This window comes from Phalacrocorax aristotelis, chromosome 7 (assembly GCF_949628215.1).
Source record: "Phalacrocorax aristotelis chromosome 7, bGulAri2.1, whole genome shotgun sequence".
Lineage (NCBI taxonomy): Eukaryota > Metazoa > Chordata > Aves > Suliformes > Phalacrocoracidae > Phalacrocorax > Phalacrocorax aristotelis.
The window spans coordinates 14,759,508-14,780,138 of NC_134282.1; the positions used below are offsets into that span (position 1 = coordinate 14,759,508).

At 38.6% G+C, this 20,631-nt stretch overlaps 1 protein-coding gene across 1 annotated transcript in view; it reads left to right on the forward strand.

Moving 5' to 3' along the window:
- CPB1 (carboxypeptidase B1) overlaps positions 1-9,518 on the forward strand; it is a 20,123-nt gene extending 10,605 nt beyond the window's left edge. The window contains 3 exon segments of the mRNA XM_075098891.1: positions 7,966-8,050; positions 9,275-9,404; positions 9,406-9,518. Coding sequence (XP_074954992.1) covers positions 7,966-8,050; positions 9,275-9,404; positions 9,406-9,460 — 270 coding nt within the window. The 3' untranslated portion in view covers positions 9,461-9,518.
- Positions 9,519-20,631: the final 11,113 nt, after the last annotated feature.

Sequence of the window (20,631 nt, forward strand, 5' to 3'; positions counted from 1 at the left end):
AGGTTTGCCTTCCAGTCATGCTATACAGAAATCCACTGCACTGTGCAGCACTGCTCCAGCCTGACTCAAGAGGTGGCTGTGTATGCAGCTTTAATACATTACTCAGAAACATTATGCCCCCTAAGTCAAGCTAACAGCTTGATAACTGGTATCATCATCAACAGCAGACAAGGATCTCTGTCTACCACTTCCTACTGAGGTAAAATGGTGAAACTCCTATTGATACAGGTTCAGGCCAAAAATTAAAGTGTAATTAAAAACAGTTAGATACAAAACAGGTAAGATGTTTCAGTTCTGAGGCCTTTCTAAACAGGGCTGGATTCAAACACATCTTTTATTTGGAAGAGGAGAGGATGAATGTGGTGTTTTAAAGGACAACACCTCTTTTATTCATCCTAGAGAAAGGCCACACCCTAACACCACCTAAGTAAGATAACAGGAGCCTGGAATATATTTTTTTTTATCCTTAAAAACAGAGAGAGGGATTACAACTATTAAATATGTATAAAAGTTGTAAACATTTTATAAGGTCAACAATCAACACTCATGAATAACGACATTACTTCAGTTCTCTGGCATATTAGTAATTAGAAGCTGTTGGCAGGGAAAACAACATAGCAAAACAAAACAAACAAATCTTGATTCCTCCTCTTTCCTGGATGCTGCCAAAAGTCCAAGGCAACAACACTGTGTTTTGCTCTGCTGTGCCGGTTTGACAGATTTATGACTGCTTCCAAATCAATGTCATGATTCTGAAGCACAAATACAAACCGGGGCCAACAGTGAAGTTTCTTGTTACATTGTTTACAACTTAAAAGAGAGGATGAATTTTAGATGAAGATTTTGTTTTCTTAATTTATATTCCAGAAACTTTTAATCGTAATTATTCCAGGGAACTATAGTAATTTCTTGTCTTCAATTTTTACAAAAGCTTCACATTTCACACACTGCAGTTCAGTCTAAAGTAATAAACCAACACAAAACCCTTGGAGGTACTTTGTTGTCAAGATCACAAAGTTCCCATGTGTTAAAAATTTGCATGACATTCTGCCCAATTTTTTGAATCAAGAGCAACTGTGATGAAACATAACTAAAGGTACAACATGTTTCTCACAGTATTAAATGGGAAAAGTTTACACTGACAACTCATTATTAAAACAATGCTTAACAGAAGAATCTATGTGCTTTTCTAGGTTTTCAAATTCTTTTACTAGATTAATATTTTATATTAGCAATGTTGTATTCTAACACACAGTAAAATTTAATGAATCACCCCTCAATAAAATTTTTATCAATAAAAACTCTCCTGACATAGAGGGCAATTCTGCTGTTACTGTTCAGCATAAAAAAGAAATAGCTCAGGAATACAGGCTATATATTTCTCTTCAGCCATTTGATTTCACTTTGTAAGTTAGTCTTTCCAACATCACTTTATCCTGTATTTTAAATCGGGCACACTGATCCCAGAGGGAGTTCCATTATTTTCCACTACAAAGCAATCACAAATCTCACCACCATGACAAGGTGACCTTATGAGTGTTTTTCGCGTCTTAATTAAGGGAAAATATTTCCTTTATTGGTGATCCCAACAAAAAGACAGCAGGATCCCAGAGGTGTTCAACTTGTGCAGTATCTGATTTTAACAAGGGAAGACTTCTTGCCCAAAATCCTTCTTTTGGAGAATGAGATCAGAGTACCACCCAATCAACATTGCCTGTAGTTGGGATAATTAAACAGAAAGGGCCTAATTCACTCCAATGTCAGTGAATTAAATAGAATGACTGACTTCAACAGGCTCTGGGTCAGGTTCGAAAGTGCAGCTTTTCAGGTTACTTCAAATAACTAAAACACATTCATTTAAGCTCTGACTAAAGAAAATATGAGATTTTCAATCAACAATTGTACTTGCTTGAAATGAGTCAGCTACCAAAAGAGGTATTATTTTGTATTCCAATTGTTGTGTTTCATGTCTGAAAGTTCTGTCTAGATTTAGAATTTAGAGCAATGCCAAAGAATGAGAATCTCAACTGTTAACAGAAATTGTTTGGGCAAATAAAAGGATCATAAATCATTTTACAAATGAAAAAGCAAAATTTATAGCGCCATTATCTTAGATGCTATTTTTACTCTGACAGATCTAATAAATTAAAGGAAACAGTGTTGCAATTCCTTATCTCTTTCAGGGAGCAACTGGACATGTGCTTAAACAAAACCTCACATGTCTGCTTATCATTAACAACATTTTGTTGCATTGTATTTAATTAAAGGTAGCATACTAGCATGGGTCTTATGCTGCATTTCAGTGCCTGAGATACAGAAGGGCACAAAAATTGAGTAACTTGAGATTGAAGACACTAAGTCTGCAGAAGAGAAAGATACAGAGAATGCTTGTACCTTCCTTTCCTGCAAACATACTGAACAGTGTGTCCTTGTGGCTTAAAAGACCTTTTCTGTTCACAGCCTCAAGAAATCACCAGAAGGCATAAAACTGTTCTGGTCTTGGTTTCGCAGGTAGAACAGGACACTCAGAGAATCCCAGACATCCTTTATGCTCCACTGTATTGCTATAGCAAATCAGAACAACCTCAAAGTTACTTTGAGTCGGGGATTAGAACTATCCCTCAACCACCACCAGCCCTGGGGTGTAAAACATGATGAAAGTCACATATGCCCCTTCCTTCCCACAACTTCCCACTCTTCACCTCAGATGCAAGAGGATCTCTGAGAATCTCAACTCCACAGCTCACAAAGATTTTCCTAAAACTTTTCTCCCTCTATTCAGGGTTGTTGTTTTGCTCCTACACACACACACACTCCTGGGGTCTTGCATGGAACTTTCACTGTTATCCAAACAGTACTTGAACAACAAAAATAAAAACACCCAGGACAGGAAAATCTAGGTCAGGAATTTCTGAGAAGTTACACAATATTCTTGTGATGACACCCTCAAAGAAATATGTACTAATTTTTGGTGAATCACACTTTGCCTACTTCATAATCCTCTCTTGACTTATTTACTATACCCTGGAGTGTTCCCCTGCACACGGAATACACTCTTGAATCCATCTCCTACAGAGAATAGAACCATTAGCTTTTCACAATTAAAAAACGTGCTTGGCAAGACCAGTATCTCTCCACACCCCAAAAAGATTGTTTTAATCTTCATTTTACTCTACACAATTTTGTCCTCTTGCAATAAAGAGCTCTGTATTTAATTGTACTTTTCGTAAACAGTTCAGCCTATATTTTTTAATCAGTTCATACTTTGGCCTTAACTTCCTATTAGGTCACCATATGCTTTCCTCATTTTCAGCAGACAAATCCAGCTTTATCAATTCTTGTTTGTATTTGAATTGGCTCTGAACTATGATTTGAAAGAGCTAAGGAACGTATATTGTGCCCTTCCTTCCTTTCCAGGTTCGATTCCATTTCTCAGTTAAACAACAAACTCAGCCCCAAATACATGTCTGCAGCCAGCTCATACACGTTGTCAGATTAATGTATGTGTATTATTACAGTTTGGCAGGCTACAGAATATTACATTAAATTACAATCCAAGATAATTTTCTAGACACGTGATTCCAGTTTGTATTGCTTGAAGGTGTACTGGCCATACTGGTTACTGTTTAAACTCACTGAAATTCACCTCCCATATTGGGTTAGTCTAGTATTTCATTTCCTCTTGAGTGCTTAAAAAAGGAAAAGTGGAGGGAGAAAGTGGAGATATGGCCTGAATCTGTGCAACCTGCAAGAGTGAATTTCAAATATATTGCATGACTTCGTGAATATCAGTCTGATTATTTAACCTGATGTCTGGGAAAAAAAAGTCTCTTCACTCCTGACTTCATTCCTGAATGTGTTTAAGATATACATGTTTAAGACCTGTGGGTAAGAATTTTTGAACAGCAAAAATCCTATCATCTAAGAGACTCAGACAAACCAATGAGGAGTTGCAGCCTATGCTGCTGTTGTATCTGGGCTGTTGCAACTCCTGTGATTGTACTACTTGTTACAGGTAAATACTGGTAAAGGAAGCACAACAAACAGGAAAGTCAGCTGAAAAGCAATACTTGGAACTGGTTTCACAGCTCCTCCAGTAGTTTGCCACAACAGATGTCACGCAACAGAACTGCTCCGTACTGACAGTCTTACAATTGTGAAAATGATGTTTTAGTAGCAGAATCTTCCAGATGAAGCTCAAGTATGAATCTGGCTCAAAGACGAGAGTTTCCAACAGGTGTAGGGCACGTTCACCTTACCTCAGTCACACTGGAAACCCCCTCACCAAGGACTGATTTCTTAAACACTCTGTGAGACCACCACAAATGGACTTGCAAAGAAAAAAAAGAAGCATCATACTGAAGTCCTCCACTTGGCTGGATTCCCTGGACTCTTAGGGGATATGCTTAACTATGAGCAACAACAGAACGGTGAACTAAATCACACATCAATCATGGACTCTTTTGAGGGGAGTCTGTTTTTATTGGCAAAACAAGAAGCCTCAGAAATGTAGCTTCATTTGGCTAAAGCTAACTTTGTAAATACCACGTTTTCAGGCTTCTATTACAAAGGAAGTTGAGGGCCACATAAGTAGCACATGAGACCAAGGTGAAGTGAAAATACAGTCTTCAGCCTCGCAAATCAGTTTGCAGTCCAGCGAGGGACAAGAGCAAGAGGCCCAGTTGGTCAGTGAAGAGGTTTCTCCAGATCACTGTCAGTCTGTGAGGGCAAAGGGAGTTGTCCACATGCAGCAGCTGCAAAATCAACATCCCTAAAGCATTTCTAAACAGCCACAATTCGCTGACAAATCCAGCCTGCTGCTACAAGAATAAAACGAGGGACATGCTTCCAAAAAAATTACCTGTTAGTACACAGAAGATGCTTAGCCTGATCATTTATCTTGTTAGTTCAAAACTGCAGATGTGGTGAGAAAGAGAGGCCAGTAACATATCTTTCATTAAAGCTAATAACTGAAAGAATAGGTTTAAAGATTGTCAACTATGTAAGATAATGTCAACTGAGAACACAACTCTGCTGCTTCACTGGCCCGTGCACTCTACACAAGATCAAGCAAAATGGTAGTAATTGCTGGGTAAACACAGATGGGCGATGCAGGGAATACTACCTTCTGCTGAAATGACCAGCTCTGCGAGTTCAGCTGCAAGTCAGAAGCTGAAAAGCCATTTCTGCTCCCAGTTACAAGGTATTAATTTGGAATTATTTCTAGGACTTCAGGGCACCAGTTGTTTCTCTGCTACTATAACTCTTAGCAAAATTTTCCATGCAAGAGAGGGATTCTTAACAGTAAATAAAAAAAACAAACAAAACCCCAAACAAACTCCAAACAAACCACAACAATTCAGTTAAGCCACTTATACAAAGAGACCTAAAAAATCACTCAACAGCAAAGAGTATCCTCAAAGGTCAAAAAGACAGCAACGTTTCTCCTTGCAGCTGTATTCCACATAACATACATGCTTGAAAATCCAAACCACTTTTCAAAAGCTAAATATCACTTTCCCTTTTGGAAAATGTCGGGTGTTATTTATATACCTCTGCATAAATCTCTATGTTATTTCCCTGTTACAGATGGTTTTGAGTAATTGTATTATTTTAAAAAAGACAAAATTTTCCTTATATTTTGTATTTACATTCACAAGTATTTACTTAATTTTTATTTTTTCCTGTTGTTTTATATTATATTATTATTCTTAAAAGGTGATTTTAGTTCCTATAAAGTTGAAATTTCTTTTTTTTACCTTTAGGTTTCGGACTATAACTTTATTAGGAAAGCAAATGGTAGAGAGTCATTTCAAGTAAAAAAAAAAACAGCAAAACTTTTGATAAAGTGTCATTTCATGATGAAGTCATAAATGCTCAGTCATGTTTTTCACTTAGAGACGACCTGCTTCCAGATCCAGAAACCTGGATCTCCAGCCTGGAGAGCTTGAGGAAGTTGTTTATTTGGATTCCAGGCTCTTAGCTGCTGGAAATCTCAACTGCTCTTTCTACAAATCTCTCTTTTTACAACTTCCTGGCAATAAAAAAATCCCTCAGGTAAAAAGATTTCCTGACATACTTTTTCTGGTATCTGTTCTGGTATGACTTAAAGCCATCATTTGGCAGCTGAGTGAAAGGAATGCTCTATGCTTCCCAAAGAGCAGCTCTGCTGTTCTATTGTCCCTACCATGCAATTTGCTAACGAGAGAGCAAATACTACTTACCAACAGGTCCATACATAGTATCAGACTATCTTTACAAATTTAATTTCCACTTTGTGTGTATTTGAAAAGAGGAAGACTCAGTTTACATCTAAAAATTCATTTACTATTGAAAGAAGATTTGACTCAATCTCAGCTGCTGATTAAATGTGTACATTATAAACAAAAGATGACTGAAGAAAACAAGGTATCACTAGCAGATAGTAGCATCCAACCTGCACAATTCCCTCAACATGTGTTAAAAATTATTACGGATTTTAGAAAAATCAGCTTGTTAAGGGATTAAAAAAACCCAACCAAAACAAAAAAAAACCCAGCACTGGAGAAAGCTCAGATACCCCAATTGCTCTGAATCCTAGATGCTGAAATGCAAAGCAATAACATTCTTCCTACAATTGCTTGTGTTTGGACAATAGGGAAACCAGAAACTAAATCCCACAGTCAGGTACAGTCAATGTTAAAAGGTGGAAGGACAAGCTTCAAATACTCTTTGGTCTGCCTGGTTTAAATATTCTTAATGTGCTAAATGACCATAGATTCCTACAGCAAACTCCCACAATTCCAGGATGTTCAAAATCCAACATTTGGGAATCGGGAAACACTTGCAATTCTGCAATAAAGTAGGCTGCAAGTGCTAATGCAAACATATTTTGATGCTGTTTTGTAGAAGCTGAGAACACTCACTTAACTAAGATTTTCTAAACACATTGTCCAATATGCCTTTTTTAATATTTCACAGGAACACTGAAGCATAGGCATGAACAGAGAATATTTTACAATATTTCTTCTGCTGGGAAGTAAGCCAGAGTATAACCTACAGAGAAAGAAGGGGTTTGAGGAAATTCCTAGACTAGTAAGCCATTCAGCTGCAAGCTATAAAGAGAGATATGGCAACCCATTGCTTATTCTTATACTGAACATCTGCTTTCAAAAATCGTTCATATTTATCATCTGTTAGTAATAGTTTTCATGTTTTATTACCAACATGCTGTATAATGAAGAACTGGAAAAGCCACAGGTTCCAAAGAAAAGTCTGTAATTTTCCTTAATGCAAACACACAAAGCTTCAGAGTACTATTGATGGGCCTGATCCAACCCTCACTGAAATCAGTGGGAGTTGAACGAGTCCCTCTGTGCACAGGAAATGAATTGAAATTAATGAGACTACATATGGTTCCAAGGTAATTTATGCCTTTTTCTGGCTGTTAATATTTATAAGACCTTAATCTGCTTCTACTTTTATCAGTGTTGAACTCCACTGACTAAGCTGACTCTACTCTGAATTTATAGCTGCATGAATAGAAGGGAAGGAAAGCGCGATTGACTGTACCAAGTTATTACTATTCTCTAAGATTCCCTTATCTCTAAATAAGATTCCTTATTTAGTTTTAATCTTCTACAAGTTTCTTCTAAGTATAGAAAATCCTGTTACCTATTGTCCCCTTACCTATCCAACGTATTCCAGACTACACAGCAGGCTGTACACGAATAGAGCAACACACAGACTGGACTATACTCCATTCAAGCTTGGAGGATGAGGTCTTTAGTGATAAACTCTTTCCACATCAACAGGACAAGATGTGCCTTGTCAGCTACTGACATCCAGTCATTCCGAGAAGTGAACAACAGTTTTCAAATAAAAACTTCTCAAGCATGGCTTTTCAGTTTATTCAACAATGTATTTCTTTAGATTCACTCAGAAAGCTTCTGAAAATCCACATTTATCATTCTTCTTTTCGTACAGAATTCCATTGCTCGTGCTGCATCCAAACAGCTGGGCAGTTTGTATAACACCAAATACACATACGGCCAAGGAGCTAAAATGATCTGTAAGTACCGGCCTACATATACTTGCCATACATATCAGGTGCTACTAGGACTATCAAATGCAGTTTTCTAGCAATTATTGTTCGTCTCCCTAAGCAGTCCCCTTCTCTCTTTGCAAGCATATACTCAGAGGTACATATGGAATCTATAATTTCTAAAATATGTGATGATATAGTCCTTAAGGATCCCAGGGAGTACATGACCCCTGGAAGGTAAAGTGATATGGTAAAGTGTTTAGGAATCCATGTGCATAGCATGAATTCCTAAATCATACTCAGCCTAGATCTAAACATAAAAATCTCAAAACGAGATTTTCTACATTTCCGGTATCTCCAAGTCAAAGTGAAAAGATGATGTGAATCCTAAAGAATGGCTTCAACCACTCTAGCAACACAGATAATTATTTCTTTTACTTTGCATTACAGTCTGAGAAATATACTAATTACAGTTCCATTCTTTTACCCTTCTTGAGATCTCAGCTGTCAGGATATGGCCTTTGCAGTGTCAAAAGCCAATCTGAGGTTGCTAAATCTAGATTTCTAGAACTTTAATATCTCCTATACTTAAGTTCTCTTAATTTCCTTTAATATGGAAACGAATCTCTTTTCCCTATTTATCTTGCCTTAAAGAATTAAAAAAAAAACCCAAACCAACATTTAAAAAACAGTTTCTCCCAATGTTTAGAATATTTATGGAGATTTTTCCTTTAAAAAGGCTTTGGTGATGCTTAGCAATTCTGGAAGCTCCTTCCTTAGCAAAAGAGACTGCCTTCATTGTACCAAAGTACTGCAAAGGGAGGGCACCATTTGTCCAGGAGAAAAAGATGGAGCTGATACCCCAGATCTGCAGTTCTTTCAGATCTGTATGAACCCAAAAAGCTACCCAGTGAGAGGGTATTTGCTTCTGATACCAAATTTTTCTAAACAACCCCATGCATGCGTGCCCTTCTCCTCTTCCCCCCATGGTCTCACCACAATATTGACAAGGAAGGAGCAGTTTAACTTGTTTACATTTGCTTGGATGCATCAGCTGGAACAAAGCTCACAAATGGCCAAAAATCACAAAAGTTTTTCCATGAGCAGAAGAAATCAACCAATTCACTGAATATTCCTTTTTATCTGTCCTTTCTGCATTTCTGGCTACGTGACTTGACTCCAAAGTATATCACATTTCAATGTATAGCCACACTTTTCCAGTTAAGCTTTATTTTATTTCTTTATCAACAGATCCTGCTGCAGGGGGCTCTGACAACTGGGCTTACAACCAAGGCATCAAGTACTCTTTCACTTTTAAGCTCCAAGACACTGGTAGATATGGTTTTGTTCTCCCTGAATCTCAGATAAAGCCAACCTGTGAAGACTCTACTTGCTGTTAAATATATTGCCAATTATGTACTTGCGCACTTGTATTAGAATCGAGTTCTAAAAACTGTTAAAGAAGGTTTTATTCAAAGATTCCTTTCTTTTTATTCTTCCCTAACAATAGGTTTTTATTTCTCTGTACTTAATGTTCTTAGTCATACCCTTAGTCTGTCATAGGTCAATAAAACTACAACTTTGTCAGGAGAAATTATACCTTTTATTAAGACAACTGATGTAGTCAGGAGGGTCTAAAAAGAAAGAGCACAAGAAGCTTAATCAACTTAAGGTAAAGGTTGCCTTAATGATTAAAATTATCTTTACACAGAGCAGACAGGCAGAGCATTAGAACTTACACAGCCGAAATGCTAAACAGAATGAGAACCGCTAGGTGATTCACGTAAACGCACTTTCACCCAACCATTCTTTGCCTAATGGCAACAGGTGCAAGAAAAAGTTCACATCACATACTTTTAAAACAATGTTACCTGTGATATGCTCTTGTGAATGTTCTCAAAATCCACCCTGGATCTGCCCTGTCACTGAAAACTAGTTTGGATCTGAGGTCACTGCTAGTCTGATCTGAACTTGGTGCTGAAGCTTATAATTACTATTAAAGACCAAGACTTGATACAAATCGTGCTATCAACTACCCTGCATTTAAGGCTGTCATGCTCACCACAGTAGCATTTCTCAAAATATTCGCAGAGTCCTGGTACTTTCTGGGGCTCCACATGTTCCTACTGTCATGAGCAGAAGAATCAAACAGCCATAAAGACTAAGTCTGGTGATAAATGATTAACTGTTTCTTTCATGAGAAGCTGTAAAGAATTATCCCCTCCCGATCAATTTTCTATACAGGTAACGTGGGTCTGACTGGGTCAGAGTGAGTGAGAGTGATAAATAGTCACTCTGGGCAGCTTTCTCATGCAGCTGCAGAAAATGTGTTTGGCATTTATTACTGCTGTTTAGAGCTTGGCTAATATGGGACGCACTCTGCAGAAAGATCGGTAAAAACCTTAAGTCAACACAGAACCTGGCTGATCTCCCTGCCATTGATGGAAGCTCTGAACAGAGACTTCTGCTGTCCGTTGATGCTCCTGGAATTAGCCCTGTTTCTGGCAGGTCCCTAGCTGATGCACTCAAAACAGCCCATGAAATGCATCTTACAGAGAAAATGGTTCTCCCAAGACAATCACCAAATTCAGAGCTGTCAAAAACTAAGTGTTCTCCTTTTTTGCCTCTTTGTGGAGGGAAACAGAAAGACAAGGTCCAATTTAAAATGACACTTCCATTTACGTGTGTAAGAAAAAGAAAAAGAAAGGAACACATTCACTAGCTCCCACCAATTAGCCCAGCAGCACTCAGATTAAACTAGTCCTCACACACGACCGATCCATCTGGTTTTGATCACTGGTGAAACTGAACCCATGTGTGAAAGTAGCACGTACTTAAGTAAAAAGACATGTCATTCTGTTTTGCAACAGAAGTGGGGGGAAGGGTAATCAACATTACTAAAAACAGCACCGGATGCAAGCAGAACATGCTGGCCAGAGCCAAACATGTCACAAAGGGCAGGAATATAACTTACTCAGAAAATAAAATATTTTGGCTAATTTTAACTAAGTATTAACAACCACCCAGGGACTATCCTAACTAAAACTGTGTTATCTGGGAAAATACTGCAGGCCTTACACTGACTGCAAGGTGAATCATTGATACTCAGCACCATTCATTACTAGGAAGGCTCTTTGTAGGACTGCAGGCAACCAAACACAGAAAAACAACTGCAGTTAAGGGGTAGGTCATGGCATCCAGCAGCTCCAGCAGTGTCAGGGTTACCCCAGTTAACTTAAAACTGTGACTCTGAGGCAGAATATGGCACGTTTGGTAGCTCTGACATTCAGAAAGTCAAATCACAGCAAGGCGCTGATATGCCGCTTTTCTGTGCCTTCTCCACAGAAGGCACTCACTAGCACCTCTGGTCAAATTACATAGAGGCAGAAAAGAAGAGCAATTAAACATGATATATCATCTATCCAGCTTGGAAAATAAAAAAAAATACAGGGAGAAATTTAAGCAGGAAAGGACATTCTGCTAGCAGGTAAGCTGTTAGGACAGAGACACTGGAGAAAACAGAGAGGAAGCAAAGGGACAGCAACAAGTCACAATGCTTCAAATTTCAGCACTGCTTTCAAAAAACATAGGAAATCCACATGCAAAACTGATGGATATTATATTTTCAAAGACACCATCATAGTTATTTGGAACCAATTCCTCAGTTATGAAATAGGTCTTACAGAGAACTAGGAGAGACACAGTGAAAGAAATAAAAACATATATAGACGATGGAGCTACATTTTGACATTTGTAAAAGGCAGAATTTTTCAGTAACCCTAAAGGAAAATTTCCAGTGTTCTCCAAACTGCGTCTTTTTCTTGCTTTCTAAAACGAACGAAATCCATAAAGGAACAGTAATATTTTACCAATGTTAAGATATAAATAGAGCCACCTTCTCAAACAATCTGGTTTTGATTTAATTGCACAGTTTAAGGTGAGTCTTTACTGTGAACGCTATAAGCCCACACTGCAATTTTGTAGCATATATTTTTAACCATAATCATGTTTATTAAAAAAAAAACATGAAAAAAACTGGGGAGTAACTCTGTAGCCCTGACATACCTGGGAATTTTGTCAAGAATGGAAGGCTCTTATCAAAGAAATACCAGCAATGCATACTCGCGGCAAGGAAGGCTGGCATTGTCCTGGGCTCATTAGGCAGAGCAGGGCCAGTGGGTGAAGGCAGGTGATCCTTCCCCTCCACTCAGCCCTGGTGATGCCAAATCTGGAGCACTGGGTCCAGTGCTGGGCTTCCCAGTACAAGAGACATGGATGCACTGGAGCGAGTTCCATGAAGGGCCATAAAGATGAGTGAGGGACTGAAGCATCTGTCATACAAGGAGAGGCTGAGAGAGCTGGGACTGTTCACCCTGGAGAAATGAAGGCTCAGGGGGATCTTACTTTGGTGCATAAATATCTGATGTGAGGGTGTAAAGGACACAGAGCCAGGCTCTTCTCAGTAGGGCTCAGTGGCAGGACAAGAGGTAATGAGCACAAATCAAAGCTCACGAAACGCCATGTGAAGACTTCTTTACTGTGCAGGTGCCCAAACACTGGAACAGGTCACCCAGAGATGTTGTGAACTCTCCATCCTTGGAGACGTTCAAAACTTGACTGGACACGGCCCTGGGCAACCTACTTTACGTGACCTGCTTTGAGCAGGGGGTTGAACTGAGTGGTCCCATCCAACCTCAGCTGCTCTGTGGTCCTGTGAAATTAATCTCAACCTGATGCAAGTCAACCAAGGACTGAGATGAACAATTTCAGCTTTTCTTATTTGATTTATACTGCTCCTTTAATTAGATAAAATGAAAAGGAGCATTCTGTTTTCTTGGTTAAGAATCACATCGAAAAGCTGCCTTCTTATATTAAGCTATTGTTTAGCTAAATACATTCAAACAGTCAATTCATTTCAGTGCTCCAAAACTCAAAAGGGATTAAGAACTGATGATTTAAAGACAATGTACTGTCCAGGAGCCAGGTCTCACAGGAGCCATACAGGAGATAACCGACCACTCACAGAGGGAATGACCCTTCAGTACAAATCACAGCTGCAAAGGCCCGACAAAGGCAGCACTGTACAAATTCTTGATTCTTTAACATACAAAGCAGGTAACTCACACGCACAAATTAATGAAGTAGAGTAAGTCCCGACAGTTGTGTGAGTGTTAAACATGTGCTTCTGGAGCAGACATCTACAAGTTTGTTCAAAGTTCTCAAGCAGCTGCTGACACATAGTGGTAATTCAGGGAAGGAAACTTTTGTTTTTAATGATCCAGACTCAACTGCCTCAAAAACTGTACTAGAAATTAAACCTATGCTTACAATGCAGCCTGTCCTGAACTCTGCTTTGCTGACATATGGCCTCAGCATGCTTCCTGTCACTTTGAATTTTTCCAAGGACAGATGTGGGCTGTGCATTGAAGCAGGTTGCCTCTGTGCTCCCCACTGCACTCAGAACAGCTGCATTACAGCTGCATACAGTCTTTTACCACAAGACGAGAGGAAACCACCGAATGCCGCTTTCGAGAATGGGATTGCATCCCTGTCCTTTACAGAAAGGACACTAGGCTACTTGCAGTGAACTTTGCAACCACAGAAATCAGGGAATTTGCTATCAATTAATTAATATATAGACAAGAAATAGGGAAATATTACAAACATCTACAATCTTTTCTTTAAATCTTTTTAAACAAAGCAACCCAGTTGCTTGGCAAACACTGAAGTGTTTTCTTCCTGCATTTAACAGAAGACCTAAGATGCTTAACTCTGGAGTTCTTCAGGGAAAGAATGAATCACATTGCTTTAACATAAAATCAACTCCCAACTGGCTTCATGGGGGAAAAACCCAAATATTCATGTTTCTCTTTAATACATTGATACATTAGGCCATAAGAACCAGCGTAAAGGCTGTAATGAAGAAAAAAGGAAAACAGTTGAGGAGTAATGGCTGTCATCCCTGCAGATCCCTGTGCTGCTGCTGCCGTGAGAGAGTGAGGCCACAGAGTACAGCTCAGTGTCACAACGATCAACCAGTTCATATCCAGAAGTGATACAGCTCAGATCGTCTCTGTTCCTACCAGAGTTAGTCCATAATCTAATCAGCCTGTTACAAAAATCAAGAGATGCTAGTAAATTTTACAAATGACAAACAGAACTCAAAAGACAAATATGCTGTGATGCAGCATTGACACCATTGTTGACAGGTATATTGCATCATCAGCACGGTCCCTTTTCCACCATTGCAAATGTGCAACATCCTCGGATTATGAAACTCTAAGTACAGTAGTAGACGCACAAAGCCTGCTTTTCACTATATTTTCATGTCCCTGTTCATAGGATGTGTGTGCATAAAGATAATAACCTCACATACTTAAAGTTTTTGAAGTTCAAGTGTTCAACACACTTTGCAGAAACATTCTAATGTCTAGGATTATAGTACATTCAAATCCAGAAACTGAGATCCTTTTCTCTTAAAAAAATATCCTTCGCATATGACAGCAGATACTCTGTTCGCCCATTCTCTTCTTAGGTCCATGCACAGTAATGCCACCAAGGTCTGTGAATTCACCCTTCATCCACCCTTAAGTACATGAAAGGAAAAGCAGGTCCTCCTTGTGGTGTATTCAACTAATGAGTTCAGGCCTATTGAAATCAACAGTTATTTCATTCAAAAATTAAACTGTGAATACTGCAAAAAACATTGGAATTTCACTGAGGGCTTTTTATGTTATTTTTCACATAGCTTCTATTAATTCTTTAATTCACATTTTTTAAATGTGTCCAGAAATTGAATGAATAAAGGGTTCAAAAGGGAGTGTTCATTTTATACAGACTTTCAGCAAACTGTTCTTACATTTTTCTCCACAAATGAAAATGCTGTTCGTGACCCGAACACTTTCTTTAAGGATCATAAACAGAACATTTCCTATTCGAATGGAACAATGTTTTATACCTTCCCTTTTCGATATGTCTCTTTGATTCACGTCTGAAAAGCAACAATATAATCCAAATGTGGAATACCTTTCCTCCATTTAAAAGGACAGCTGAATAGTAAATGAGTCTTTATTTCTAGCTGTGTCACCACTATTCCTTTGCAGTTTCAGTCTCTCACATCTCTACTGGACGTTATACCATCACTGACAGCAGTTGTGTAAACAACATATTCAGCAATAAAAATGTTTAGAAATAATGAATTATTTTAAAAGGTTCTTAACACAAAATGAATTAGTATTATACGCTTTCTGAATTAGAAAAATCATTACACCTCAGAAGTTAAAAAAGAATTAAAACTTGCTTTTAAAAAAGCCCTATTACACTATACTTACACTGGACTTCTTCAGCTATCTGTGTATTTTGGAAATCATGAAGAAGTTAATTTCCTAGGATCGTGATGATAATGTAGCTCAGAAAGGAGAACTTCCTGGTTCAATTGCGTAGCCCAGTGCAAACGTCTGGCTAACAGTGAAAAAGTAATTATTGAGAGACAATTCTGCATTTTATGTGCACTAAAATATTCACTTCAAAATTATTAAAGCTTAAAATATTAAAAACTGAAATAAAGATTCCAGTACCCTCACATTAACCTCATCCCAGACTAAACTCTATGTGGTTGTATCTGTACGTCCATAAAACATATTACATTCTCCTAGACTTAACAGCTGCAATGAAACTCTCTTCCTGAACAGAGTAGGTGCTTGCCAAAACCATTAAAAAAGGAAAATCATGAGCTTTGTTATAGTGCCATGCATGCAGGGAAAAGCACCCTGACGCAGAAGGCAGTCACAGCACAGCTGTCTGCATGCTCTGAAGCCTTTACCCGATATAGCAGTGATCATCCTTCAACAGCTGGGATAGACACATCCTTTTGCAAATATCCAGTGAAAATATGCTCTCTCCAGTGCTGCCCATCAAACTCTACAGTCTGAGTGCCCATCACAATCCTGAGCGCCTTAGAGCTTTGGTACTTCAAGCATACAGCTTTGTGTGACATGTTTTCTCTCCTCTCAGGACAGCTCTGGGTGAATTACTTTCAGATTTGTCTGACGTTGGAGCCCTGATTCATTCTTTTCTAGAAAGAGATTAAAACTATCTAGTTGTCAGTTCTGTTCATCTCCATATTGACAATAAATGTGTTGTGCTTGCCGATGCAGGCACCGCTCATGGAGAACTCCAGCCTGGGAAGTACTCAGCTCAACCAGGAAGACAATTCACAGAGCACGACGAGAAACAGCCCTGCTTGTTTATTTACATCAAAGTGATTTTGTTTACTAATAGGGAGTGAATCACACATTAAAACTCAGTCTCACACCAGTTTTAGTTCAATTAAATATGTTTAGGGAAAAATACATGATCAAACATAGAATCATCACCGTATCTGGGGACTGTTGATGGACACCATGTGTTTATTCAGGCCTCTTTTAATGTTTTATTAACTTTGCCTTGGTGACCATTTTGTGTCTAGAATCTGAATTACTGGATTAGCACAAATCAGCTGGAATCTTCCTTTGCTTCTCATACCCTGCCAGCTTCCCGTGCTCTTCTGAAGCAAGGTCTTTCTCTGTCAAACTCTGTAGACCAAGTAGTATTTGTTGGCCTTCATGACCTTGGATTCTGAGAAAAATACTGTCCTGCAACTGATTTTGGATGATTACCCTGAGTGATTTTGAATCTCTCCTAACAAAAAACCGTAGTTACTTTCTGTGATGCTGTTTTGCTCAGCTTCCCTGACTCACTTTGAGATACAACAAACTAGGAGTCAATACTGTCCCCACATGACCTTTCAAGAATTCTCCAGGCATGTTAGCATGTTTCATGTTTAGTTTATGGAGAAATAAGTAGATAAAGTTCATTAAAGCACATTCAGTACCCTAGTGCTATGCACACAGACCTCACTGAACTCACCAGGAGATAAAACTAAGTTCCTGACAGGGCTGCATTCTATAAAACAATTCATCAAAAGGTCCACCATGACTCAAGGTGTGTGTTTGTGATCTGAGTAACTTACAAATTCTCTGCTGAGTTTCCCTCTGGGAAGCTTAGACAAGACCAAACACCTTCTCCTTACAGTTGTGCAGGATGGAACATTGCAAGGTTGCTGCTTGAAGGTTTTTTTCAACCTAATATGTAGATTTCAAAGAGGAAATTCAGCTGGGAATTTAGAGGAGTAAAAGTGCAGGCTTTGGGACACTCCTGGATTTAACGGAAAAAAGTCCTTTCCAGATCCTGGAAACACATTTCTCCTCTTACTGGCGTAAATTCAGAGGGGATTAAAAAAAACCAAACTACAAAAAACAAACCACAAGCCAGTCCTTTGCCAGCATGCACAATCATGGTTACTACACACAGAACCTTTCAGTTCTACAGTGCTCAGTGTTAGGAGGCATGCTACATCTCAGCAACCTTAAGGCACTTCTACCTCTGCTATTTCAGGGTGTGTTAGCAGATAGTTTACTCAGACACTAGTCACTTTTGTTTCAATCAGAATCCAAACATAAAAGAGTTTCTTCAAGAAATTGAGACGCTGCATTAGCTGTACAGTGAACTGAGATGCTTTTGGAACACATCGTTCCAGAACAACCACTAGACTTAGCTGACTGAGGACTCACAGAGCACACTCACCTTGAAGCGAGACACGGATTCTCATGACATCTTGTGGCAGCGTGACAAGCTGACAGGGGGTTTGTTTTCACAAAAAGTAATTTAAGATGTTGCAAAACAGTGATACTACAGAAAACCAAACATACAGCAAAAACCCACCAACTTATAATCAAATTAAGCTGAACAGACTAGCAACACTTTTTCAAGTCAGAAAATTCCCCCGTAAAAATATTTAAAGATACAAGGTCTAAAACAAGGAGACCATTATTTCAAAGTAATAAAATAAGGTCAGAAAACTCAAACAAGTTCAGTTTGAAGCAATTCAAACTGCATGTGAGCTACAGATCTAAAGACAAGTATGTATTATTAATATATCCTTACCTATTCTAACTAGAAAAGCAGAACCTTGTTTTCAAATTGTGGCTTGCAGGTACAGAAGGGAAAAGCTTCATTGTCCAGAAACTTATTACAAGCTGGATCAATTAGGCTAATTTGTGCTGATATTTATGCTGCATATAATTGGAGAAATTCAAAATAGCAAATTTTATTTCCTATTTGTTTTCAAAGTGCATTCTGAGGAAAAAGTCTTTTAATTATACCTGAAATAACATGAATTGTGGTTCAATACTGTCCTAATTGAAAAACATCAGTCCCAGAAGAACCAGTAAATGGCCCATCTTGAAAAGGAAATCAGAGGTAGCTCTAATTAAACAAAATTAAACCCAACAAAATTACTTAAAATATAGAGTTATTTTCAAAAACATACTCATCCTTAAGGTAGTCAAGAAAGATGTTTTCCCAGTCATTAACTGAGTAACGCTTAAGTCACGCCATTTTTTGATGGAAGGTATTTCAGGCTCTCTCTATGCAATTTCGCATCTGAAATACTGACTCAGCCCCTCATAAGCTTCTGGAACAGCTGTAGATTCTCCTGTCAGGGCAGAAGCAACTGGCTTCATCTAGACTTTGTTGGAGGATAACAGAACAAAACACAAGCAGGTTGTATGTCGTCAGAGATTATCATTGGAGAACAAAGAGAAAGCTTCTAGGAGGTGAACAGTCAAGAAAGGGTTTTCAAAAGCAAATTTCTGCTGTAGCATCTTCAAAGCAATAAAATCCTACACGAGGAATAACTCATATTTGGCCTTTCAACGTGAAAAAAAATATTCTATATTCCATTTATATCTTGCAGTCTTACATTACTGCTTCTGCCAGATTTAGCCACGGCACAAAGGTACAATGAACAACCAAGACCCTCTGTTCTGCAGAGGGATTCACATGAAAAGCCATTCTATGCAGTCCTGTTCCCACTGATAAACACCCCCTGGAAATCCAGGTGAAGGTGCTCCTGGGAAGGAAATGAAAAAGGAAAGTTTTAAACATAGTCTTTTCTCAGTTGTTCCCTAGCTGTAAAATGGTACAGCAGTACTGTCAGACTAGTGGAAGACTTAAGCAAAGATGCCTACAACTGCTCTGGAAGGTATTAATATGAAGCAAATCACATCAGTCCTGCATGGAGAGGATTTATTCTACTAGCTCACTACTTTGTTCTTAAGATATTTTGATTATTTTGTAAAAATGGTTTAAAAGATCTGCTCTACACCCTGCAAGTACTGCTCATCTTTCCAAACCATGTGTAAAAAGTGTACTTGTCTTCCTTACACTCGTGTGTAACTGTGTCATGAAATACATTAGCACAGGTAGGCAAGACAGTATTGTCAGAGCTAGGATTGAGGAGACCAAGAGGCTCAGCTCCTCATCCATCACACACTTGTCACACACAACATAAGCCCCCTTATGTGTCAGACCAAAAATTTGTAAGATTAAAAAAAGGCACTTTCCCACAGAGATCCTCTGAAGCAATAGACATTAAAGTCTGCAAAGTGCCTGAAGGACACCTGTAACTCCACAGAAATGAATTGGACATTTAAGACCCTGCCTACTGACTTGTCAAGCCGCACACCTGCGCTTTGTGTATAATACAGAACTTCTTTTCATAACCTGCTAGAGATTGAAAAACAGATTTTTGGCACAAGGGGATTTGCTGGCACAGTTGCACTAAATATAATTAATGGGAGGCTCTGAAGCATGGATTAGGCATCTAAGAGTCAAGCTCTCCTTCAATACCACAGGTGTGCTTTTAGCAAAATCTGAAGAGGTTGCTGGGGGAAGGGAAAAAAGTCACCAGAGGCAGCGTATCACATATCGCAGTATAAAAGACAACTAAGCTGTCCCTAAACAGAGAAACAGCGATGGGCTACAAACCCACAGATCCTGATCTCTAGTTGCCTGCACTCTGAAAAATGGTCTACAGATGAAAAGTAGCGTTTTGTACATTTTTACAACACAAACCACAGCAAAATGTCGAGACAGTACGACATGCAGCGTGCTGCGCAAAAGAGCTTTCAGCAACTGTCTTCGCTATGTCAGAATACAAAAGCATACTAACTTTGTAGTCACTAGAGGGAGCCATCTGGCATTTTACACGTGCTGCTCCTCAAGTGTTTGAAACTCAAATTTCACAGTTCTAAAGGGAAAGATTATTTGCATCAGATCTAAACATACGAGCTAGAAGAGTCTGGCTACATATTTACTATTATTTTTACTACTATTTATTATTATTATTATTATTACCTTTTTTTTTTCTGTAAGGAACCCTAGTAGAGACTCAACCTTCACGTAGAAGCTAAAATAATATTGGAGAATATTATCTCACTGAAGTAAAATACATCTTTGTCGTCAAAAGCAGGCTGGGAAGCAGAGTGGCAGAGGTTCCACAGTGCATAAACTGTGGAATCCTGACACAAGAATGAATTTCTTCTGCTTTCAGAAACCAGTCTCTGAAGGTCAGGAAACCTCCTTCTTCATGTAGCTGTCTTCAACTGCATCTTTGTGATGCAGTCACTGGGTGAAGTTATATCGTCTTAATGGACAAATACTGTATTTTTATGAATTCTCCAGACCTAGATCATTTGCCCAGAAATGAGAATCAAACGTAGAAGACT